Source organism: Folsomia candida, unplaced genomic scaffold (assembly GCF_002217175.1).
Source record: "Folsomia candida strain VU population unplaced genomic scaffold, ASM221717v1 Fcan01_Sc001, whole genome shotgun sequence".
Taxonomy (NCBI): domain Eukaryota; kingdom Metazoa; phylum Arthropoda; class Collembola; order Entomobryomorpha; family Isotomidae; genus Folsomia; species Folsomia candida.
Genome location: NW_019091193.1, coordinates 12,148,142 through 12,173,925, shown reverse-complemented (window position 1 = coordinate 12,173,925; position 25,784 = coordinate 12,148,142). Strand labels below are relative to the sequence as shown.

At 36.6% G+C, this 25,784-nt stretch overlaps 4 protein-coding genes and 1 long non-coding RNA gene across 5 annotated transcripts; 3 read left to right on the top strand and 2 right to left on the bottom strand.

Moving 5' to 3' along the window:
• Positions 1–172: 172 nt before the first annotated feature.
• On the top strand, positions 173–9,356 carry LOC118435676. The gene is made up of 2 exons (XR_004834959.1): positions 173–6,555; positions 8,447–9,356. It is a non-coding gene; the product is annotated as an uncharacterized LOC118435676 (long non-coding RNA).
• A 3,701-nt stretch (positions 9,357–13,057) lies between these two features.
• On the top strand, positions 13,058–14,286 carry LOC110862377 (gamma-glutamylcyclotransferase). Its single transcript, XM_022111576.2, has 3 exons — positions 13,058–13,394; positions 13,693–13,826; positions 13,920–14,286. The coding sequence occupies exons 1-3, from the start codon at positions 13,287–13,289 to the stop codon at positions 14,203–14,205; spliced, it is 528 nt and encodes a 175-aa protein (XP_021967268.1). The 5' UTR covers positions 13,058–13,286; the 3' UTR covers positions 14,206–14,286.
• LOC110862366 (leucine--tRNA ligase) lies at positions 14,287–18,016 on the bottom strand. Its single transcript, XM_022111565.2, has 10 exons — positions 17,640–18,016; positions 17,257–17,493; positions 16,937–17,179; positions 16,218–16,856; positions 15,755–16,127; positions 15,494–15,664; positions 15,234–15,419; positions 14,932–15,167; positions 14,706–14,861; positions 14,287–14,630 (listed from the first exon to the last, which is right to left on the bottom strand). Exons 1-10 carry the CDS (start codon positions 17,748–17,750, stop codon positions 14,301–14,303), a joined length of 2,682 nt encoding a protein of 893 aa, XP_021967257.1. The 5' UTR covers positions 17,751–18,016; the 3' UTR covers positions 14,287–14,300.
• Positions 18,017–18,153: 137 nt separating this feature from the next.
• On the bottom strand, positions 18,154–19,097 carry LOC110863047 (39S ribosomal protein L13, mitochondrial). The gene is made up of 3 exons (XM_022112260.2): positions 18,930–19,097; positions 18,571–18,849; positions 18,154–18,497 (listed from the first exon to the last, which is right to left on the bottom strand). The coding sequence occupies exons 1-3, from the start codon at positions 18,951–18,953 to the stop codon at positions 18,264–18,266; spliced, it is 537 nt and encodes a 178-aa protein (XP_021967952.1). The 5' UTR covers positions 18,954–19,097; the 3' UTR covers positions 18,154–18,263.
• Positions 19,098–20,312: 1,215 nt separating this feature from the next.
• On the top strand, positions 20,313–24,984 carry LOC110842431 (oxytocin receptor). Its single transcript, XM_035846473.1, has 10 exons — positions 20,313–20,546; positions 21,003–21,273; positions 21,347–21,401; positions 21,470–21,492; positions 21,602–21,690; positions 21,772–21,929; positions 22,249–22,530; positions 23,349–23,490; positions 23,920–24,026; positions 24,105–24,984. The coding sequence occupies exons 2-10, from the start codon at positions 21,026–21,028 to the stop codon at positions 24,306–24,308; spliced, it is 1,308 nt and encodes a 435-aa protein (XP_035702366.1). The 5' UTR covers positions 20,313–20,546; positions 21,003–21,025; the 3' UTR covers positions 24,309–24,984.
• Positions 24,985–25,784: the final 800 nt, after the last annotated feature.

The following is a 25,784-nucleotide window of genomic DNA, read 5'->3' as shown; positions in this document are numbered from 1 at the left end:
TATGTTTTTGTACTTATCTATGTATATATATTTTTCACTCGTCAAAGTTTCTTTGAACGGCTACTTGTCAACCATCATCCCTCCTCAGTGACCTCGGAGGGCGATGGTGTGACGTAAAATTGACGATTAATCGAGACTTACCTGTAAGGTGAGAAATTGATCGTAATTTTACGATCACCAGAGCCCGAACGAGGTCACTCCCGACCCTCCCTCCCGGTACTTTGACTCGTGGCGTTGGGGGTATTTCTTTGAACTCACTGAGGGTTGGTGGTGGCGCGCGTGTGCATGGAAGAAGGAGTTTTTTACTTTGTTCTATGCTTTTTGCTTCAAAATACGCCTTTCCCTGCCGGTGAACTTACATACTACTTGTCAACCATCATCCCTCCTCAGTGACCTCGGAGGGCGATGGTGATCGTAAAATTACGATCAATTTCTCACCTTACAGGTAAGTCTCGATTAATCGTCAATAACATAACATCCAGGCCAACCCTATCCTCCCTAAGCAACGTTATCCTATCCTCCCTTTCTATCTATAGCTGCATTACGTATTATTATTATTATATGTCCATGCACCTCCACACGGGATTGTTAACAATTGTTCTTCTTCCAGCTTTAATATTCATGATGTGCATATAAAAATCTCTTGAGCATGAAGACCAAAGTTGAGCTGGTCCTGCTGTTACATCCAATCCAACCAACAACCTCCCAACCACGTCTTATTTTATTGTGGTGTTCCATTCTTCTTTTACTGCTCAACACTGTGCTCCAGCCAACAATACTGTTGATGAATTTTAGGACAAAAAACGACCATAATCAACCACTTTACATGAATCATCTAATGGACGAATAAGAAGACGGGAGATCATGATTCCTGATGCTCTCCTTGATTGCTCCACCAACCCACATTCCCTCTCAGAATTTCCAGCTTGGAGCTATTTCACATCATTTCTACCCACTTTTTGCCTGCCTGGCACCTTTTCTTATGAATGACCAACCGGATGAAATCAATCTAACCACCTCAGTTCAAGCTCACTCGCATTATGTATGGCAGCTAATCCATCGAAGCACAGTCGGCATAAAACTGTACGCTAACTAACTAACTACTCTCTATCTTGGAATTCCTGATTATAAATTACACATGAAATTTAGATGCCTACATATATGCTACCAACAAATACTACTCCATGTACATTATTACGTACTAGCCACACTGTGAGCCATTTCATTGCAAAAATTCCATTTGCTTTATCGCAAATGCATATTTCTACTCCGTTCCCAGATATTTTCAGCGAAATAGATATTCAGACACCTTTGCTTCCACGAATCGTTGTTCACAAGCCATATATTTTCGGAATTGTTAAAATTGATTACGGTAAGAATGGGTGTGTTTGAGCTGTTCATCATGAAGGAGAATAGACTATACAGAACTTGAATGTGGAGTATGAAGCTGAAATATGACATGCGAAGAAGAAATGTGAAGTGAAAGCATTATTTGAGTCCTTCATGGTCCCGGCCAGCATATAGTAAATAAACTTTGCAGCAGTTGGGTCTTGGTCGTCGTTCGTCCCTTGCTGCTGCTTGGTTAGTGAGATAGGGCAAAGAATAATAAGAATCACTTTGAAGTCTCCCCAAGAGCAACAATGGAGCTGAATGAAGGGTAGAGAGAGCACAATAAATTTTACGAGGAGGATGGGGATGAAACGGATAATGTTTGACCCTTGCCTGCCTGCCTGCCTGCTACACCCGTATAATGTACCCTTGAATAGTTCAATGTCTTGACAATGAAACGAAAGTCGTCCTTTTAAATTTAATCCGTTTTCACAATGCTTCAATGAAGCTAAAGTTTGTAAATCAGCATGAGCCGTCGTTATTCCAAACTATTTTACTATTCACTCTTCAAATTTAACAGGGTGTTTAAAAATTACCATTAAATACAATACAATTTATTTTCAGCAAGAGTTAAACGTCAAGTTGACAGTAGGGATAGTGCCAGAAAAACTGTGTTCTTCGCAGTTTACATGCATATTATCGCTCATCTATTAGCTATTATGCGAGTGTTGCTGGTAATCAAAAATAATGGAATGCTACACATATTTATATGCATACAGCGGAGGTTGATGTAAATATACATTAATTGATTAATTTTGCGAATCATATAATCAACGTCAGTGGTTTTTGCATCATAGGTAGAAGTTTGATGAACTATACGAGAAAGAGGGCGACATTTAATTTGTATTTATTTGTACTTTCGTGTAGATAAATATGTATGTATGTATGTAGGTATGCACACTTACAACTTCTGTATAAATATTTATACATACATAGATGTCTGATCCAGCTTATTTGGTATTTGTTAAACAAAAACTAAAGTTCAATCAAATTCAAACTGTTGATTAAATAGACACGCATATTCGTCTTGTCTAATTGTCTTTTTAATACAAGGAAACATGTTTATCTGAGAATTGAAATGAACTGAATTATTAGCTAGTATGCAGATATCAAATTTAAGATACTGGATGAATTGAATTACTGGTTTGAAGTAGGAAATTGTGGTCCGGCTTTTTATGCATGAGACTATGATACTGCATACATATTTACGTAGATGGATGTACATATATAATATGTACTACCTCCAAATGCGCATTAGAAGGAAGTGCCTAAGAGCGTGAGACAATTTAAATCTGTTCAACAAATGTCATTCATTTCGGTTGAACGTAATGTTAAACGTACAATGCCTGCCAATAATACACCAATAATATATTTAGTGGTGTCTTGTTGCGCTATATAACTAACTCATCAGAGCATTTTGTTTCACATCCAAGGTTTTTGATAAGTCTTTTGTGTGTTATGCATAACATTGTACTTTTTGCTCATCCTCAATGCTAAAAGGATATTATGTGTGTGCATAAGTACATATGCACGTATTGACGATATTAATGAACAAACTGGCAACCACATCTGCACAGAATGATAAATTATGTCCTTGTTTCTGACTGTTTGTGAAAATCAATGCATGCTCAATTTAAATGCTTTCCGGTTTTATGTGAGCCGAGAGTGTATGTATATTCGCTTCTGAAAATAGTCAGCAAGAAATCTCTCAAAAAAGGTCTGAAACCCCGTGTGCGATGCACCAAGTCCCTTTTCACTATGTTTTTTTAATGGAAGTGTAAAGTAAGTGAAATTTAAGACTCCTCGGGGAACTGGTGGCAGTGAAACTCCTGATGAGACTGGTGGTTCCAAGAAAATTCTCTGCTGGTATTGCATTTAAAAAAATCTTTTTGTGGGAGGCAAAGAATAAAGAAAGTCTGTTGCGCTTACCCTAATTCTTTGTACATGCGTACATACATAGGCCTTTAGTATATGCCTCCATAAAAATCAGTAGGTTTGGATGGTAATTGGGTTTCAGTTTCTTTAACGATTGTAAATATCCTCATTATAAGCAGTTCTTTAAATTTACCCCATTTCAAATATCAGCTAAAGGCATTACCTTCAGCTTCAATAGTCCAACTGCTTGCCTGAAACTTGAGTGGTTTGTCGCCCTTTTAGATACTAAATGGTACTTTCACAACATCCAGCTCAAGAAATTCTGTTGGAGAGTATGGTTGACCTCATATATACCGCACCGATTTCTGCCTATATCCCTCAACAAGAAAGAACTGTCAGGTTGTTGTCATTTAGCAATCTGTTCTGTTGGAATAAATGAGTGTGACCCAACCTCATTTTCCTTATTCTCAGCTCAAAGTGCCGTGCTTTGAAGCAATTGTCGGACAGAATGGATTTTCAGGAATTTTGTCAGAGAACACTAGATCGATGGTGGTATTATAATAATAATAACTCATGGCCGAGTGCAAAAACCTTGTATTTGGTACAACATTTGAGACACCGTATTCATATTTCATCTATGTATGTTTATTCATTCTTAAAGTTAAGAGATTTCTAAAGTAGTTTTAATTTTAATCTTAAAATTTTAACCTTAAGGTATTCAGTGCATAAGCATTATTTACGAAGGGTCCATCCTTTTCCTTTCACAACTCAGGATTAGAGTTATTAACATCCGTTTTTTCAACGACCAATATGTCCAACGGGGTGCACTAGCCATGATAGTTGCGTACTGTTTAATTATTTCGCATGAACTCTAGGAAATTACCATGAACTGATCCAGTGCAGTACAGCAGAATGATAATTGTAGTGTGGATGGATTCACGATAAACACGCAGTTTTTGAGTTTTCAGTGCAATAAGTACCTCACTTGGATGGACTTCGTGTCGTGGGTTATTTAACCAAAGTGACGTTTCTACATCAATTTCCAAATATATTCGCGATAAAAATATGATGATTTCTATGAGTAATTTTAAAAACCAGTATGGGTCACCCCCTCTTGCCGTTTATAGCCCAAGCCAGCGCTCATGGAATTATATGTCCGTACAAAATAAAATTGGTATATTTATATGAATAAAGACATGTTCTATCCACTATTTGACGGTTTGTTTAAATAGGTTTTTGATCAAGTCGAGTTGAGATCTAGCAGCTATCAATGAATAATTGCCTCATAATAATCAGAGTTTCCCTCTCATAATATGAATAATCAGTATCATTCATATGTACATATGTATTGTTGTATGCGTATATTAAGAATTAAAAATATTAATGCTGACAGACATTAGTCAATTGTTGAAAATAATTCAGATTCAAGTAAAAAACACTAAGAATAGCAATAATAAGGTTCAACCTTGAGATGAACGTCGCAAAGTACTTTTTCTTTTAACGAATTGTTTTTAATTTTGAGTTCATTGAGGAACAAAAATTTGGAGTGGTTTATCTTAGTATGATATCCGTAGGAGATAATAACATTTTTCAACCAACCAACCAACCAACGTCAACACCACGGTTTATGTGACCGTTGACCGTACATTGTAATAAGATAACGTACACACGGGTTACAAAGAGTTCAACATTTCAAAACAGTTCTTACATACGTACTAAAATACATAATGGGCGATTAATTTAATACTATCTCACATTTACAATTACTCAGTTTCTATTATTATCGCTCGGTTCAATACTCATGTATAGCTTAAAAACATAGCACGATCGTGGTGCTGCTGGTGGCTTTAATGCACATATACTTATTTATGTGACTGCGTGGAGGAAGGCGAGGAGTTTCTATTTTACGACTTAAAATGTGAATCACCAAACATTACGTTTTCATAGACTTGTTATTATACAAGAATTATCATGTCAGTTATTTACTGCTTGCGACGTATTGAAATAGTGAATCCGTGGTCAATAAGCAAGTGAATTGAACAATATATTTTACTGATTGCAACTTTTTGATAACAGTTTTGGGGCCCCATAACGTCATATGTTATGTCTAAAACAATTAAATGGGACAGTTAATGAGGCTGAAATTAGTAAATTAGAGCACGAATCCCATGCTATAAAGCAGTAGCTTTAGCCACTAATGACAATAATCTTAAACATGAATAAATTAGCACTTAATTCCTATTTCATGAGGGCCTTGTGACTTGCAGCACTGCGAATCATGAAAAACGCTGCTTTGCCTCGATCAAGATCAAGGACAATCATTTGCATACGTTGAGCATACTTAAAATATTGTTGTGTCTGTTCTTTACGCTTGATCTGCTTCACTTTTATAAAACAATCGACGTATGTACATGCATGCATACAGATGTGTATAACGAACACGCATTCTAATAGTGCAAGTTCAATATCTATCTAGCATTGAACACGGCTAATAATAATGTTGTGCATACGTATGTATGTACATGCATACATTTATCTAAATACATAATATAGATTGTATGTACATCTAGTACTCTGTACATTGACTATTTTCGATGATTGCTTCTGCAGAACCCAGTATTAATCCAGATCAGTTATGTGCGATAAAAAAGTGAACGACGAATGCAAAAATATTTATTATTCAATCATAATAAACCTATGTACATTTTTGGGTTAATACAAAATTATAACAGCCAATGCACTGCAAACTTAATTTGTAATTGTCACCTCAGTCGTTGTTCACAATCATCGTACTCTTATCATCTGAGAAAAATGATGGATTTTGAGACTGTACCATCAGGAAAATACAATGTACATATTCTTTTATTATTTCCGCAGTATCTGCAACATTTGTATTGCAAAGAAGCAAAACTGACGGATGAATTATAAGTTTGCATTTAACAGCCAGCATGAACCAGTGTGCTCATCTATTTCTACTGTGACTACAATTAAATTTATTACCTTCGTTTCCATCACATATTTACTGCAAGTCTCTGGTAGTGAGTTGCACATCATCATCAGGAATAGGAATTCAATTATGGTTTACTAATATACACACATGCATATTGGGAAGATAGAAGGTCAGCATCATAATTCACTTGTCTTCCCTCATCATTTAATACTTTAACAAAGTATAAAACATTAATGAATCAAGATTTGAAGATCAAGGATAATGTAATTGTTGGGTCAACCACACCACGGATTTGAAACATTTGAAACAACCTCTGCGCCATTGGGTCAACTTAATTATCAGTAAGTACACAATCAATATAAATTCGCAGCTTTTCTTTCATAGTGAAGATACATCATACATAGATCATTAGTAATTATATAAGTCAAGCAGTTGAGTCATTAAGAATTATATTTTTAGTATTGAAGTGTTTGCATGCCATGCTTTTTTATGTCAATTCTTCTACAGACAGATTCATAACTAATGACACCTGACAGATGGACTCCCCTTCACCGAATGATTTCCAACCTACCAGTTGGGAGCCCTTGGCACATTCCCTAAAAACCTTAAAGACTTTGGAAAATTTAAAGATGAGAAAGATTTAAAGGTAGAGACGTCGAAATAGCATCATCATCGTCCCTATTCTTAAATGTGCGTCTTGTTAAGATTTGTTGGCTTGGCAGGTTCGGCACGACAGAGAATTAAACCGTTACAACGAATGTAACTAAGGGGTGAAACCAGTAGGGTGTCATACTGTCATGCATCAAACATCATGACACATTTTTATGGTTTTTCCCGTCGAAAATTCTTTAAAATTGACGTCTAAATTGTCCTAAACATATGTGACCTTTGATCTCGTCCACACGGTAACTGGGTCACCGCAGGTCAAAATATCATATTCAGTTGGATAGCTTTTTTGAAAATACTATCCATTTGACTCGTTGCATGATGTCGTTGTAATTAATGAAAATCATGATGTGTGACCTTGTGACCCATATCATCCATTTTCTTGACCTAAATAAGTTAGGTTTCAAGTTTGCGTTCACGAATTATCGGACCAACAGACGGACATATGTAGCGATGTTATAAAGGGGTTTAGCCCCTTAATAATGGAACTACTAACACAATTCAAACTAAATCTGTGAAGATGAATAGATAGATGCACCTCGGGGATAGATATACAAAAGGCTGGAAGTAAACTGGACCCTTTTTGTGCCCTTATCTCTGCCAAGCTATCACAAACTTACTGTATATTGTAGACTTGTGTTGTTATTATTATTGGAAAGCTGTAGGATATTGAATTCACCGGCGTTGCCTATGCTATATCGTCAACTGTGTGGTGGGTACTTTTAGTTTTCTTGCACCGTTGCATTTCCTATTATCCACGGGCAAGCAAGTATTCGTGCGTTCTTTCTCTTACTTGAACACAAACGTGTTCCTCAAGAAGATCGGGAAAGGCGCAAACGAAAAGGTTGGATTCAAGTCATTCCTTGGGCGTCCTAGCTCATCCTCCGTAAATGGTGAGAACGTGAAGACGAGAAATTGTTGATGCATGTTCTTTCTTCAGAATTACTTGACCTAGTCCACTTGCTACAAAGCACAGAAAACATGCTGCAATGGATGCACACGTTCAAACTGGCCAGTTTGTTCCCAGTCAATAAGTGAATGATGTATGCCCACAGAGCTATTATTTTCTGGAAACAAGGGTTCAACGGAACCACACCCAGGGACTTGCAGCGTCAGTACTGTTGAGCTGCTCAGATGGGAAACACTTACGGTTTTGATACCAAATACTTGGGGACTTGGAACGGACGGATGCTCTCAGAATGAATTATTACTTGTGTTAATTGCAAAGCTCTCAAGGGTATGAGCTCTATTTATTCAACCATCTCACTTTAAAGCAGTGCGACAGAATGTAATTCTTTCACTACATAATTGTTTGCATATTTCGTTACATCACGGGTACAATAATAATATCTGCCATTTCTGACAACAAACTGCCAAAACTCGACTATGCAACACTATATACCATTCTCTAAATACGTACATGATGCATCATTCGCTCATCATTACTTTGTGTAAAATGTAAACCATTTACTAATTACAACCTTTGCTTTCGAGTGTTGAAGTAGACAGACGGTTTGCTCACCTACTCGTAAAAACCAACTAAACTCTGATATTTTATAATTCCAGCAATTTGAGAAAGAATCCGACCTTGACTTTCCCCTCTCTTTAAGAGTATGTAACTTGAGGATTCTTCATTTCATGGGATTCTTCTTTGACCATTTGAGATGGAGGATGCCGGAGAAGAGCAGGGAACAAGTAATAATAAAGAAGCAAGAAGACTTAACTGTGGTCCAACTAATAAAACAAGAATAAAAGAAGTGTTGTTGTGTGCCAAGTGCCAGAAGGAAGAGAGTCAGGCAACGGATGTGAGAAAAGGTGCAGCAGCAATAGCATAACATCGACCAAGAGGCAACACATTCATGAAGGAGCATTCCATTTAGCTTTTTAGGGGACAAGTTAATGAGTCAGAATTAAAGCAAACGAGTGAATGGTACTCTTTAATTTCAGTCAGTCAATTATTTATTTGACAATAAAACTTTGCTGTGAGAGAGCAAAGATTTGAATTTGCTGGAGACGAGATGCACTGAGAATAATCCCATATAATCCCATTATTATTATCATCTCTCTCTCTCTTTGAACCACCGCAGCGTCAGACAAGTCAGACTTCAAAGTGCGTGGTGGTTGTTACAAATATATACTTGCACGTTGTATGTGTATCATCAGTGATATTGATGAGGGTGAGACAGGATGTTGGAGCTCTTTGAATGTTTGCTTTTTGTAACCAACCATCCACCTTGAACCACTTTTTCCTTACTTCATCCCTTGATTATCAGCAGCAATTCAAAGTAATCAGATCCAGCAAAAACGTGAGGATTATGTATGTGCCTTGATAACTTTTAGAAACGAAAGATCTACTAGCCTCGAGGAATGGAGGATACAAGTCTTACCTGTATTTTTAGATGCGATTTTTGTAGGTTTGTATATGTATGTACATATATGTGTCTCAATTCAATAAAACACCCCAAACTTCTTGAAATGGTTCACATCACATCATTAATCTTTTGCATTCTTTGAGAATGAAATTGCACATTTTTCAGCAAACCATGACACATTACATTACATTTAGGCACACATCCTGGAAACTTTTGAGACTATGCTCTCAAGAATAATGAAACAAATCCTCTTGCTATTTGGGATCTTGTTGTTGTTATTGAGACCTATGTCTTCTAACAAACGTGCCGATTTGCCAATATGATGAGAACATCCACCACGACCCATATACAGATGCAGCTACGATTTTGTACAATCCACGAAACTATACTTTATATGGAAGCATTATCCATTCACTATGCATACAGTATCAGTCTATTTAATCTCGACTGATTGTGCTGTGTTTGATACATTGTCCAATTACAAAGATTGAGATTTGAAACGAAGTTGAGAACTAAAAGTATCTGGCAAAAAAGTCGTGACTCAGTTTATTCAAAAAAAAAAGGTTTTTTGTTCTTTTCATCCTCAACATCCAGCGGCGGTGGTTGTCGATTGTTGAAGAGAAGTAACAAGTATAGAGAGATGTTGTCATATACATACATAAGCTTGATGCTTAAGCCTCAGGTAACTTTCATTTGTGTATTAAGTAATTCAGCTCATCCAATGCAATAATTTATTTATCTCACTTTTGCTTGGCAGAGAATATTATATAGTCTTAGTATATCAATCTTAATGTATATTGTTATATGTGTATGTGCATACTTACGTATAGGGCAGACGCGCAGAGGTTTATTGGTATACTAGCGTATAGCCCGGCCAAGGCCAGGTTCTAGAGTTCCAGTGGGGGGTGTGCCCAAAGCAAAAAATCCGTCATACTATACTTTAAATAATTCCCAGTGGAGACTTTGTCATGCTACATACATACATCAGAGTGAGGGTTTGCCCAAGTCATACTGCATTTTAATTAACCTGGTCACAGTACAATTTAATTTCCCCCTGTGGGAGTAGTTGAATAGCTGATTACTTAAATTCCCGTCGCGTAGGAGTAACTGCATAGCTAACTGTTTAAATTCCCTCGCTTCACGCTCCCGTTAAGTTCCATAAACCCCGTTAACTTCTACAATTAACGCCAAGCTATTGACGGATTCGGATTCAGCGTCAAAAATACATTTGAATTGATATGCCACTCGCTGTGGGTGGAGTTTCTCAAACTAAAATAATTAATTAATAGTGTTTATCACGATCACTTATCATGATAACCACTATTGATGTATGTATGTATGTATGTCTCACTCACTGTACTTGTTCATGCATGTATTCATTCATGCACTTCATGCATGCATGCATCCAGTGGTGGCTTCGCTTTCTTCTTTGTCTCCTCTACGGGGTAACTTGGACTCGATCACAGAGTCAGGCAGGCAGCGACTTAACACTAACGCTTTATGGAAGTAGATCTCTCGTCACCTCAAGAAACGTGTAAGTAACTGCTTAGTGCTTATACCATTTTAACAGGAGTGTTTTTGTTGAAAAGCGTCAGATAAGATTGGGGTTGCATGTGGTCCACCTACAGGCCTCGTCTTGATCCTATTTCTTTTGCCACAAAGGTGTTGGTTCTAATGACGAGACTCTCAGGGGAGAAAGGTGTGGTGGCAGTACATGCAGCAAGTACGTAACAAGAAATGAACTACTGCTGCTGGAGATTTAGGAAATAATAAAATGTGCTTTTGTATAATGCTCAGACAATCCATAAAATACAAGTTGACGTTATATAGTCCTTGCGCAAAGGTAGTCAGTACAATATAACGACTGAGATTATGCATGAACTTTTTATATTATACTTATGTACTCCTGAACCTGTGTATATACTAGCAATGTCGCTTTGTTGCAAATTTATATTTGTGCAATCTTTACTTGACCAACTTACAACATTATCAAAATCATACTTCAAATATGAAAACCGTTTCATCAAATTTTGAATATTTGATTCCTTGTTAATCGCACTTATACTTTTTGACTGAATGATGCATAATATAGTCTGAATTTGGGGATTCGTAATTATTATTATGGATGACCTGAGTATCCCAACAACTTTGTCGTACTTAATTTAGGTGCCTGGTGGGAGGTAGTGTGTAGTTCAGTATGCTGGTTGATATATGTAAGAGTATGTAAATACATATGCATATAATTGTGAATGTGAATGATAAATATTAATAGAGTATCAAGAAGAAGACTACATTACTTTTAATGCAACGCGTCTGCCTCTCAGGAGGGGAGCTTGCGAGGTTGATAATAACAGATCTTGATGCCCTTTGGATATGTTATAGTGTCCCATGAGTGTACTAAAACCCTGAATTGGTTTGACTCCATGGCCACATTTACGCCCGCCACACCCACTCAAAAATGCCCAAAAAACGCTTTCACTCCAGTTTTCACTCACTCAAATCCACGCCAAAAATCCAATTTTACTCGGATTTTGAAATTTCTTTCACCAATATACTCCCAGATAGTTTCTTTCTTCAATCCAATATCAAACTCAATTTTTTCGAAATTTTTAGTATTTTTAAAATTTAAATTTCTGAATGAGCATTGTTGTAGCAATCAACAAGGCAAATTATGCCTGCGAAATAATAATCAGCAAAATTGAGTTTGATATTGGATTGAAGAAAGCAACTATCGGGGAGTATATTGGTGAAAGAAATTTCAAAATCCGAGTAAAATTGGATTTTTGGCGAGGATTTGAGTGAGTGAAAACTGGAGTGAAAGCGTTTTTTGGGCATTTTTGAGTGGGTGTGCCGGGCGTAAATGTGGCCATGGAGTCAAACCAATTCAGGGTTTTAGTACACTCATGGGTCCCTACCACATATCCAAAGGGCATCAAGATCTGTTATTATCAACCTCGCAAGCTCCCCTCCTCAGCTCACGACGATGATCATTTTCTCAACTCATTTGTCAGCTCCAGCCCGTGGCGATGTCCTTGGCCTTGTAGCTACACAATGCGTCCAACTATAACCATATTTCCGACACTGACACTGATTGCGATAATATGGTTTCAACCTATTCATCTTGCGACGTTGTGGTGTGGGTTAGGGTCCGTGTGATCATGATCCAGACTGATTTATAGTTTCCACGATTTTGGTAATTGGGACCTGGCAAAGAGAAGATGCGATATGGGAGATACGTACATAATAACTTCCGCAAATTGTACCACGAGCATAGTACATTAGATGTAGCATTTCGCATTAAAGCCATATATGGGATATAAATCAACTGGTGGAAGTGCATGCAACCAAGATAAGTACTTAGGATTAAGTAGTTCCGTGACATATGTACAAGTATATTCTATTTAGAAATAGTGAACAATTGCTTAATCTGAAATATCTATAAATGTATATGCCAAGAAACTTTTCTATAATGATATAGCAGTAAATACATAAATTACAAGAATTGTCTATGCAATTTGAATTATGTCGTTCGATTTAATGCTTAATGTCACAATTTAGTGGGAAATTGAGTTTTTAGTTAAATTTTTGCCGGATTGTTATACGTTATGAAAACTGGGAAGTATTCAAGCCATGAAACTTTAAATGCATATACTTATACATACATTAGCAATTGACTGAATTGCTTGACATGTAAATAGCTTTAGGATCAGCTAAATACAACCGGACAGGACTACACATACTCGCTTTACAAAACTGGGATCATCGGGTTATGTCGTTCGTACGCATGCATGGATTTGCAAACATGTGCTTTCTTCTTGTTTGACGCAATGTTTCAAGTTTTGTGCTCATCAGACAGAAACTGGAAAAATAGAGCTCCAACGGGTTTCTCAAATTAAAACTAGTTTAGTAAGTAGGTAATTTTTTTGTAAAACATTTCTCGTGTGCACGTACTGTATCCCTGTTGCCTCAAGTTGTCTGTTCCAATTTGATAACCATTTTTGTGAAAACGAAAAACTTGACATAAGTTAATCGACATGTCGAAAGCCACCTTTTTGTATTTTGCATACGGGAGTAATCTCTGGAGCAAGAGAATTCATGAGAACAATCGGACTGCCCTAATGAAGGCAATAGGGCTGCTAAAGGTAAGTTATTAAGACAACGTGATAATAACAGATATATTTAGTATATGACCTGAAAAACAATCTCTTGCTCCAGTTGGTATGAATTATTAATTCCTTATCTGTAATAATAACGAGTACCAGCTTTGGGCGGCCAAAGTCTTGCAAAATGTATAAAACCGTGCATATGGGCAAATTATTTGCATGTGCTACGCAGTACCATCTCCCTGGTTCCTATATATATGTTAAGCTATTGTGTGAAATTTTATGCTCTGTTGCACACCCCTACATACGTATTTTACTACCATTTTGCATTTTTTAGGACTACAAGTTGGAATTTGGTCATATGAGTCAGCGATGGAAGGGTGCATCTGCCAATATTTTGCCCCAACCAGGATCTAACGTTTACGGTATCTTGTGGGAAATCTGTTCGAGTGACCTACCCAATCTTGATAAGTAATAACTTGTAATACGTAAACCAAATAAAGTGCTATGAGCTTTGAGAAAAATTCAACATTATGTTTTGCAATTGCCTCTTTTTTGAAACAGTCAGGAAGGCGTTGCTGACAACATTTACGAGCGTGTAGAGTTGACGGTGGAGACCTTGGATGGACAACACGTTCCCTGCATGGCGTATAAACTTAGAAAGGACACTCGAGAGCAGTCCACCGTAGAACATGGGGATAAACTACTCCCATCTCTTCGCTACAAAAATGTAATTATTCAAGGAGCAAAAGAACATAATTTGCCAGAAGAGTATATTACGTACTTGGAAAACATTCCAGATAACGGATACAATGGTGTTGTCGATGTTAATATACCGCTTAATTTGTAATCTGCGCTACAGGCAATGTAAAAGAGCTAAAGACGCACAAGTGATCAGAATAAATATTTGTTTGTCTTTTACACATGCATATATTTGGTGTCTTTTTATATCTGTTTATTTCTACTCCTGTCAGAAACAATGGTAGTCCCGTTATAATTGTCAGGGTCAGTAGGAAGATTTTTTTCCTTAATTACTATTGTTGCACGGTAGCCAGGTTCAACATGAAATCGAACAATTTCAATATGTCCGGAGGAGACTAGTTTCTGTACTTCTGGGAGATCTAGAACGATTTGCAAAGCTGTAGTTGGATCCATCGAGTCCAAATAAGTTCGCTCAACTTTGGTGACAATTTCTTCTCCTTTGATTTTGCAAATCAGGTCCAAGTGATATCTAAAGTCTACTGATGGCCATGGTTGTTCCCAAACTTCATGATCCTATGAAAATGTTGTCCAAACTATTTGTAAACTTCTCTGTTTATTACTTATGTAATAATGAAATCTTGATCTTACAACATTAAACTCTGGTTCAGAAAATGTTGCTACGTCCCGAAAAGACTGCCAGAGTTGAGCAGCATATGCCGGCATTATCGGATACATGCAAATTATGCCTGTACCAAGGGCTCTTTCAAACTCAATGCTCTCTTTCATGTAGAGTTTCGGTACTTTCTATAAACATAAAAATTATACATTAGTAAATCAATATGTGAAATAATGATGTTTAAATATTTAACTTAACCCTTAACTGGCCCATCATTGCTTGCAGCTTACTAATGACCACACTGATCTGGCTGGTGTCAGAATAATCATGGTTTATTCCTTTCAAATAATAATTTCGCGTGTCGAAAATCTCTGCTTCTGATTTCTGCCAAACTTCTTCATCAATAAACGCAATTTCTCCAAAATCTTTTGAATCTACAAATTGCCGTAATAGCAACCACACTTTTTTTTGCCAATTTGTAAACGCTTCAATATCTAAAATCACAAATTTAAATTAAATTAATAATTTAATACATGATACGGCCTATATATGAGTCATACTGTTTGGGGGCCACTTTCTCGGAGATGTTGGAGCAGCCTCTGCCATTGTTAGCAGTCTAGTTGTATCGATTCCGTGTTCATTCAGAATATTGTCAGGATCAATTCCATTGTACTTTGATTTGGACATTTTTTCCCATTTAGTGAATACAGCTTCACCAGTTTTATTGGACGTGTACTTCTTCCCGTCTTTAAAACAAAGTAAAATGGTAATTGTAAGCTCCCTTGAAAATATAATATATTAGGTAGTAAGTTTTTCATACCTTGGACACATTCAGCTTTGGCTAGATATTTTCCAGAACCTTTAATAATGTAAGCTTCTCCAAGCACCATTCCAATGGGAATAAGTTTTTGAAATGGTTCCGTAACAGGGGAAAGCCCAATATGATGCAAAAACTGGGTTATAAATCTGGCATAATACAGATGTAGCGTAGCTGTAAATGATTTATAATAAAAACAGAACATTAACGTCTTCTATTTGTATTAAGTAATAAAACATAAATATAAGGTAAATATAGTTTTACCATGCTCTTTTCCACCAATATATGTGTGAACCGGTAACGAACGGACAGCTTTAGGGTCAAATATGCTATCGTCGTTTTTGGGGTCCAAAAACCGAAAAAAGTAAAATGAGGAATCCATAAAAGTGTCAAGAGTATCGGTTTCTAATTGAATATTGCAACTTCCACAATGCGTGCAAGAATCTAATACGCTAGATCTCGTCATAGGCAATTTATTTTCGTGAATCATTGAAGCTTGACCACAGTCAATACAATTAGCGGCAGGAATTGGAGTTCCCCAACTTCTTTGTCGAGACACCAACCAATCTCTAAGTTTCAAACTTGCAGGATAATACTGAAACTGCTGGGTTATTTCGCCTGGTTTTGTATCCTCCACCTGCGTAACACAAAGTTGAAGTCTCTTAGGTTTGCCAAGAATGCGAAGGAGAAGGTGCAAAAGGGTCAATATATTATTAATATCAAATACCGGCAATGAGCGTTGGAGATTCGCAATATTGTTCAAAAATATGTCCCCACCTTCCGCACTGAGCGGATACTCTATCGGACATAATGATTCATTGATTCGACAATCACATGATTCAGGAATCCACGGAGTGGCTTCTTGTGTAGCCGTGAAAACGGCAAGTGGTGTCCCAGTGAGTGGATTGTTAATCTTAAATTTCATTAATTTATAACCATCCGGATATTCTTTCGCAATTGAATTGACCTCTTTGAGAAGAAAGTGACTAGGTGACAAAATTACAAAAGTGGCTTTCTTGAGGGCTTCAAGGTCTGAGAACCAAAGCCTTAATGGTTCCTTGGTAGAGACTTTTGTAGAGTCATCTTCCTGTACATACTCTTTGATGTCAATCACACAATCAGTGAAGAATCCTTTGATTTCCCCAATCCAATGATCTTGTAATGCAACCACATCCCTCCATCCATGTTTCAAGTCCCCTGATGTCAGACCCTGAGATAATTTTTCAGCAAAGACAGCCGTCTTAATGAACCATTGATGCAGCAACTTTTTTTCCACTTTGGCTCCTGAACGCCACGACCGCATATTTGAATCAACTTGTTCTTCAGCCAACACGGTTTTATCCACCGGATCCCAGTATACGAACGCCTGACCAATTAAACCAAGCAACAATATTCATTACTATTAGAACAGTATATGTACTACTCAATATTAATCATTAATCATACTCGTTTTTTGTATGCCAATCCTTTCTCCCACAATTTGAGGAATATCCACTGTGTCCATTTGAAATAGGAAGGGTCACAAGTGGCAAATTCTCTTTCCCAGTCAAAACAGCAACCCATATCGATAATCTGAGTTTTCATATGATTAATGTTGTCTCGAGTCCACTTTTCGGCATCAATTCCATGGTCCCTTGCCGCATTTTCAGCTGGAAGACCATATGCATCCCATCCCATCGGATGGATCACCTATATTAGAGGTAAATAATGAAAATATGTTAAAAGATTTGGAAATAGTTTACACTTTTTTGCATTATCATGCATACCGTGTGCCCTTGCATTCTATGAAACCTAGCCAGTACATCGCTCAGTGTGTAAACTCGAACGTGCCCCAAATGAAGACGTCCTGAAGGGTACGGAAACATTGGCAAGACATAACGAAGCGAATGAGGATTTGGCTTATTGATTTCCTTCTTATTTTCTGCCTGACAATCAACCCCGTACACACGGCTGTGCCACTTTTTCTCAATGGACTTTTTAATTTCCGGGGTTAGTTCGTCATCCTGTTCACAAAATAATTAATAAATAAAATCGAAGGCACATAAATATATGTGGATGAGGGAAGGTTGAAAATAAAGATGCTACAAATTCATGAGCATCAGAATGAAACATTTACTTAAGATTATCATCGTAATTATTTTTAACTAACCAAGGAAAAGTTTTTCCATTTGCCAGAAATGACTCTGGAAGTTGTAAATAGTTTGATTCCCGTCAACTGGACCCATTTTCTATTAACCAAATTAATTTTCCAAACTTTCATGGCGAAACGCAATGTTTACTGTTTCAACAATCCTTCAAAACCATGCAAATTTACTGCATACAACTGATACCAGGCTATGTGTCCTTCGAAGTAAAAAGTAAATGTTTATTTTTTGGTAAACCTTTAAAATATTAATTGCACTATTGTGCAAATCTCCTTTTTTTCGTTTGCAAAACAATAATAATACAATTTCAAATTTCTCCAACTCTTGTCTCCTACCGATCGGTTCAGTTCCCACTCTCGATTTGGAAGTTGGAAGGCACAGTTGAGATTAGATTGTCATTATGTAATTAAGTCTTCCTAGTTTGGTTCATAAAAATCCACTAATGACAGTTCAATGATCGAACTCTTAATTTCCAGTGTTAATTATGAAGATACCGAATACCATAAAAATGTCACCAAATCGCCTTATAGAAAACACTTTATTGCATATTTGGCCAGGTGCAACTTTGTACAGACCAAACAATCAATCCTACAATATAACTAACTAAACGAATAATAATATAATTTGCATTATTTCAATACATAATCCTTTGGATATTCCCAGAGTTTAGGGAAATTGTCAATCTCTTCTTTTCCGTATTGATCAAGACGCTTGGGCACTTTCTGTATTGGTCTAATTTGGTTCGAAACGTTCTCCAATATCTGGGGAGAAACTTGTCCATCTTTAAAAATGTGTAGTCTCGCCATCCGTGGACGTCTTTGCAAATTATTCCCTAGCACTTTATAGACGGACTTCCAAAGAATCTAAACATGATGAGTAAACAAATTGTATTATCTTTTCCTTGAATGTAGTAGATTTTCATTAAATGAGACATACCATTGTCGGATCCTTTTGATGTAATTCATAAGCTTTCGTCCATGTTGCACCTCCTGGGTAACCCGTGTGGTGAAAATATACTCGGTAATACCAATCATCCCCTTTCATGGCTATGTCTTGACTATTAATAACGACGACATGATCGCCAGTGTCAGTTGATCCACCGAAAATTGGTTTGTGAGTTCCTTTTAAATAGTTTGCAATAGTGACACCCGACTTGAATGGATCTTGCCATTTAGCATCAAATAACCACCATTGTCTGCTAAATGTCAGCCATTGCTAAAAATATAAAAAAATATGTAATAAATTAAAACTCACCCAAGGAAAAGTGTCGAACTTGTAACAAACTAAAAACTTACCTGAACACGTTGGGCTGCAGACATTTTAAAACCTGAAGTAAATCACAAATGAGAAAAATGTTGACTTGTAGCTGGTACTAATTAAAAATTAAAACTAATACAAGTAGTATTTGTGTGTTGAGTTGAGTCTTGTGTGTACTATCCGGTCTACGGACATTGATCATAAATGAAAATCTGGTGCTCTGCCGACTGGGTTTCTTGAGACTGACTTTCTCCTCGGCCGTGCACGTGCAGCAGATGGCACAGCTTTCACACGCGAAATATAATTAATTTGCATTAGAAATCTATATGTCTCACTCTCATTGTTGCCTAAAGTGGCAGTGAATACACAGGATTTCATTGTTTAAATAAACATCCATCCTTGACGTCAGCGTCCCTGCATTCTACTTGCATGCCGAAATGAACATACAATTTACTTTCTGAATGTTATGCAAGCACTGTTTGACATTTCTTAGTTCAAACTTTGATTATTTCTTGAGACACAAACTATGTGCGTGGACTTTTGAGTACCAGTGTAAATAATCCAAGAGAGGTGAAGATAGAGCATATACAAGCTTACGGGTATTATTGCAAAAGTTTGAATGTCTTTCACCATGCACCTTCAAGTATGCCCGCATAGACGCATTAATGTATAATGGACTTCCACGCCACCAGCACCACTGTTGAAATTGAAACTTTCCATCGTAGCACTCTTATTTAGCTCCAGGTAAGGGACCATAGATGCGATTGTTATAAAATCCTCAAAAGTCTACCAACGTTTTTCTCGGTCATCAATAATTGTATAATATAGAGCTTTATATACACTACTGTCATAGATAAGAGAGATAGATAATAGGATATCAAGAAAGGCTGAAAGAAAGTTTTCCATGCTGATGTTGAAAATCTTGGAATATATAACAGTAAAGTTTTAGCCATAGCAGTTATTCAACATTTAATAACTTGCTTTCACCACTCTCATTCTCGACTGTCGGTTTCACCACATTCCATCGGGTTTTATACAACTTTGAATTCAAAGTTTTCAGAAAGTCTTATTTGAATTACATTTCCAATAATTGTGTTCATTTGATGAGTCTAATAAATCTATTTTATGACTATTATAAATTATTATGCATAATTTAAATAGTGTCACAATAATACGTATCTGTAATCGATGTTTAGCCACATCTTTTGTTTTGGTTTACAACACACGCAAAATCTTCTAAATTAGCTAATTATTTTCCAGTTCAAGAGTATCCTGTTCCAAGGTATTTGTTTTAAAAAATCAACTTTCACACGGGCTTCTTCAACGATTAACTACGTGCGAGAAGGAGAAAATAAGTTTGTATGCGTATGTACAATGAGTTATTTAGTGAGCCTGAAGACAAACTCTGTGTGAACCGAGGAAGGAAAATCTCGCATAAAATCCAGGCGAGTGATCTTCTAGTCCTCAGTTGCTCTTCACTTTCCGTCTCACTCATTCCTTGAGCAGCTTGAAGAGGAGGACGCCTTGCTTTCTTTCTTACTTCCGTTTCTGCTGACACAACCATTTACGAACTCAAAATCAGCAAAGTATATTTTTCCTTGTCGGATAAATTCATCCCTTTGGACAACTTTGGTAACTAGGATTACGCTGCAAAGGTATATGTGTGTCCTTCACAAGTGATTTATTGTATTGATGGTTGTGATACTTAATTCCTTGTAAACGAGCCTTTAGTACGTAATATAATAGGATTTCTTGTCACAGTTAGGACGTGTGGAAAAATAGGAAAACTTTATATCTTGTTCTATATATAGAAGCATAGGTAGTGGTATATATGCATCTTAAATAGCCTATCTTCTCCGCATTTGATATTACAATAATAACACATTGTGAGAATTTGTCTGAGAGATTAAACATAATCACTACTTACTACTTTGAAGGGAGAAAGGGTGGTCTGGCTAAAAATTTGAGTTTGTATGCTGATATTGATTTTAATAAGAGCACACAAGTTCACTTAATTCTGCAGATATAGCGTGAGACGCGTCTGTGAATCTGTGGTCTCGATTTATCTTGTTTATGTGTTATATGGTTTAAGAAGCCGAGTTTTTTATTAGAAAGTTCATCACCATTTGTGAGGATGAATCCAGACGATGAAGATTCCTTCGGGATGGAATTATCTCAAACCTCTAAAAGTGAAGGGAATTTCTCCATCAGCCTCAACACAAGCGAGACAATCTTTACAGGGAGGGACGAAAACCTGGCCAAAGTTGAGATCGCAACGCTATCTCTAATTCTCATTTTTTGCATTTTTGGGAATGGCTTGATGTTGATCGCTCTCCGAAAGATTCTGGAATATAGGCCGATGTCACCCATGTATTTCTTCATGTGCGCAACCTATTATTTTCCTGGGATAAAATATTTGTATAGCTTTTAAATGTCCATGTTACTAAATTTTTAGGTTAAATTTGAGTATTGCCGATCTATTCGTAGCTTTTGGCAATGTCTTACCACAGGTATGTATATATGTATCTTTATTACTGTGTCTTTCCCAATTAATAAAAATCTTATCTTAACATAACAGATAGCATGGGACGTAACCTTCAGGTATAGGGTATAGTTTCTTTTCTTATATGCGATATTTGTAGATCACTACTGCTTTCACTTTCGGTTATACGGAACCGTACATTAATTAACTAAAATTAAATTACTTCAGGTTCAAAGGGACCGATTTACTTTGCCGTCTGGTTAAGTTTCTTCAAGTCTTTGTTCTCTATTTGTCCACAAATGTAGTGACTTCGATGGGTAAGCCTGTGTATTTGCATATGAATAGGTTGGAGCTACCTTATATGTTGATATAATTCAAATCCGAATATTTTATTTCAGCGATTGATCGTTATCTGGTTGTCTGTCACCACAACATTTCTTTGGGTCGCTACTACCGCAATCTCTTTGGGCCTAAAATTCTCGTCATTTCATCCTACGTTATCTCATTTATTTTAGCCAGCCCCCAGGCGTTCATCTTTAGCATGAAGGATATTAAGGTATGACACCAACGCATCCATCTTTCCTCCTGCTTACTTTCCTTGCCCTAATGCACTCTTTGTTTCTGTCATGTTTTACTTCCCGTCGTCACATGCATAGTCTTTCATTTCTTGTACATCTGTATTTCTTTGTTGTTTTGTATTCTGAGTGTGTCGAAAGAGCCACCAAAGTGAATTCAATAAGTTGTAATGGTGTGTAAAGTTGCAAACTTTCTCTTAATGCTTTTGTTTTACGCCGGGATTCTCTCGTTTTACCTGCATGTTGATGTTACTTTGTCGTCTACTTTCATCATGGCTTTACTGACTTTGAATTGAACAGGAGACACCTGGTCAGGTCATTTTGGACTGCTGGGTGAAATTTGAGGAGCCCTGGGGAGCCAAGGCATACGTCACTTTTTTTGTCACGTTTGCATTTGCAATCCCAATGCTAATCATTTGCTTTAGTTACGGTTGTATATGTTTCAAAGTCATCCGCTACCGACTACCACAAGAATCAAAATCAGAAATACGGTCAACGGACAAGGACCAACCTCCAATGTCATCCACCTCGAACAAAAGCGAGATCGACACACAAATTACACTCGAGATGAGGAATAAAAAGGTCTTACTTTGTTTGATTCTTTAAATAAATCTAATAAATAAATAGGTTATTCAATAGATGAATTTTCCATATAGAAATTACATAATAAATATAATATTTCAGTTTTATTCCACTTGGCACTTTTAAGGGCAGCAAGACTCGACGCCAGAGAAAAACATTTTAGGTTTTTTTAACATTGTTCGCATTAAATTTCACTCTTATGATTGATTACTATCTCTCTGTTACTGTCATATGGAAAAGACTTTCTCCCTCCCTCCCAGTAGCTCACATCTAAAATAGAAACGAATTCATCTGAGGTCGAGGAGAAAATCTCGTCTTACTCCAATCTGTTATAAGTAGACAATTTCGAACGTCTGTCACATAAGTATGTGGACATGATGGGGCAATAGGACTGCTCTAATCTTAGAAAAGAGTCTTACAAATTTTTCATGGCAGAATTAGTTCGACCTGCCAACGTAAACCCTTGAAATTAACTAGTACTTATATTCAAGTAAATATGTATATGCTTAATTTCATACAATATTTATTAGCTATACATTTAATACGATCTAAACATAGTATTCGATTGAATTTTTATCTCAACATGACAGAAATCATAAACATTCATGCATAATAGTAGCAAAAAGATTTGGCGAAAGCGTCCTTCAAGACGCACAAACTCAATTTATGTGATAAACCGTGCCCGTATACACGTACATAGGAGTTTGACATGTGATGAGACAATTTAAGCACAATCACAATTAGAGTGGCGAATGTTCTGATAAAAGTAGTAAAAAATCATTGAATGGAATTATGTAATTGTGTGGTGAATGGCGCAGGTTCAAAGGAATGCTCTTCAACATCAAATAAGTCAAGCAAAGATCAAAACTTTGAAGCTTACCCTGGCAGTGGTCGTCTGTTTCTTTGTGTGCTGGTGTCCATTTTGCGTAACACAACTGGCGACGGTATACAGCTCGCAGAGTAAGTTAACCTCAGCCCATTTTCAATCCAATCTTCAGTTCGTATTTTCTTTAAGAATTGATGCAAGTTTATTCTTAAAGATGAAAAAATTACTGCATGAAAGGAGTTAATCTATGTATGTATTACATAACACACATGAGCGCATATACATGTAAAGTCTTAGCACAATAGCTGTGTTGACGTTGAAATGTTCAAGAAAGATGCGATATTTAATTGATGAATATGATCTGCAAAACGAGTGGTTAGTTTCGTTAATTCAATTAGGCCTCCAATGTTTGATTTGTAACACAGTCATGTCCTTTTGTCCAATGCAAATCAAAATAAAAATAAATGTTTGAAGAGGCAATGATGTTTCAATCTAAAAATGTCTTATTCGTCATCTAATTTTGTTGAGTACTAATGGTTTATAATTTTCTCTACAATTAACAGATGTTGGGCCAGCACATGTCATTTTGCTGCTGCTTGCTAGCCTAAATTCATGCACTAATCCAATCCTATATCTGGCCTTTAGCGAATCGCTATGCAACCAACTTCGGGTATTTAAATTTCAACAACTTGTTGTTTTCTATCAACCAATGTCATTTTTACATGCTTAGAGTCTTGTATTTATATAGATTTTCCTGGGACTCGGTTTGAAGAGGGGGTCGAATGAAGATAGTATTGGAGACGAGGCGAGACCAGCATCGCAAGAGGGGATTGATCTTCCAAAAATGAACTTAATTCAAGAGGTTCCGTTTCATACATCCCTTGGAAGAAATTCTTCTCCTTTCGGACACTGTGGTGATAATAAACCAGAAACGAAATCAGATTTACTTTGAAGAGAGAAACGCTTGAACACAAATTCTACTCGAAACGAAAGCGAGAAAAAGGAGCACGTCAATCTGACCATCAGAATGTGTAAAAGAAGCAGTCGATGAGACGGTGTCTCAATTTCCCAGAGTACTAAGAATTCAATTCATTCAACCAACTTGTCAAAACCCCAGTCTAAAACACATTTTACCTTATATTTAAGCACATTTCGTGCTTTGTTTGTTTGAACCACAGGTTTAACTATGTACATGCATGTATTACGAAGTCGCATTTCTTTTTACCAACACACCTTTGTAAATACTCGTATCATGTTCAAAGAGCTAAAAAACCTTCTCTACCAGAATGTTTATATTTGTTGTTTGATATTCTACACTAACACTATTAATTATGGCTAAAATGTAAGTGGATGGAAATGACGAGATATAAATAATGTAACACAGTATGTAATTAATTATGTCATTGTAAACGTTCAAGATTCAACTCACAAATGGACGAAATCATGCATCCGATATTGTTATATTACAAACCGAATTATTATGATATAATATACCTCTGTGCTCTAATTACTATAATTCAAAACCTTGATGTCCTTGTAAGTTCTATGCTTAAATTGTTGTAGTTTGAAGTTCTCATGTATAATCTGTGTATAAAAAATAATAAAACATTAATCATGCATAAACGTTACTTTTGTGAATGATTTTTGGCACATTGAATGCAATAAAAAACGATATTTCAATGGTAGTGCTGCATACAGAAGCATCGCTTTTCTGCCTTAAATTTATGTAAATTGGTCCATTAAAATACTCTTGAGTTTTGCTTTCTCCAGGGTGATCTAATAAGTAGTTACTCTATGTATGTACATAGATGATCTAGAAGCCATGATCATGGTGCGTGGGCGGTGTTTCAATTTCAGAACGGTTGGTTCTCACAGAGACATATGTACATACACACATATGTTTTACTATGCTATAGGCATTTCATAGCCGATAACGAAGAAATAATCTTCCTAATACATAATATTCGTCCTGTGACGCTGAGCTTTTTGTGTTCCGTGATCATTTTATGTGAAACTGAATTATGTTGCTGCATGAAATTGATATCTCACTTTGAAGTAGGATTAGTTGATCTTCTCATCTTATTACTCGTTCCAGTGTCAGTTCAATTACTCATAGTCGTGTGTGACCTCCGATAAAATTGAAATAAGCAATCTCAACAAGTATGAAATTTCTAGTATAGTAATTGGATTATTTTATGGATCTCTAGTTTCTGCATTCTTTTAAACTCTCACTTTCAATATCGTACATATATATCTACTTAACCTGAACAGGGTTCGGAAAACCCCGGGGTTTTTCTAGAAAAACCCAACCCCTCGGGTTTTTCCGGGGTTTTTGGGGTTTTTGTGGGTTTTTGGGTTTTTGTGGGTTTTTGTAGATTTTGGGGCAGGTTGAACCAAAATTCTTTAAATTATATATTAGATAAAAAGT

Coding starts and splice junctions, on each gene's coding strand:
- LOC110862377 (XM_022111576.2), top strand. CDS start 13,287: ATGTCGAAAGCCACCTTTTTGTATTTTGCATACGGGAGTAATCTCTGG. Junction 13,395..13,692: donor AGGCAATAGGGCTGCTAAAG/GTAAGTTATTAA, acceptor TGCATTTTTTAG/GACTACAAGTTGGAATTTGG. Junction 13,827..13,919: donor GACCTACCCAATCTTGATAA/GTAATAACTTGT, acceptor TTTTTGAAACAG/TCAGGAAGGCGTTGCTGACA.
- LOC110862366 (XM_022111565.2), bottom strand. CDS start 17,750: ATGAAAGTTTGGAAAATTAATTTGGTTAATAGAAAATGGGTCCAGTTG. Junction 17,494..17,639: donor AATGGAAAAACTTTTCCTTG/GTTAGTTAAAAA, acceptor TTTTGTGAACAG/GATGACGAACTAACCCCGGA. Junction 16,128..16,217: donor ATCTCCAACGCTCATTGCCG/GTATTTGATATT, acceptor TGTGTTACGCAG/GTGGAGGATACAAAACCAGG.
- LOC110863047 (XM_022112260.2), bottom strand. CDS start 18,953: ATGTCTGCAGCCCAACGTGTTCAG. Junction 18,850..18,929: donor CTGCAGCCCAACGTGTTCAG/GTAAGTTTTTAG, acceptor TTATATTTTTAG/CAATGGCTGACATTTAGCAG. Junction 18,498..18,570: donor ATCAAAAGGATCCGACAATG/GTATGTCTCATT, acceptor CATCATGTTTAG/ATTCTTTGGAAGTCCGTCTA.
- LOC110842431 (XM_035846473.1), top strand. CDS start 21,026: ATGAATCCAGACGATGAAGATTCCTTCGGGATGGAATTATCTCAAACC. Junction 21,274..21,346: donor TCACCCATGTATTTCTTCAT/GTGCGCAACCTA, acceptor CTAAATTTTTAG/GTTAAATTTGAGTATTGCCG. Junction 21,930..22,248: donor TTAGCATGAAGGATATTAAG/GTATGACACCAA, acceptor TGAATTGAACAG/GAGACACCTGGTCAGGTCAT.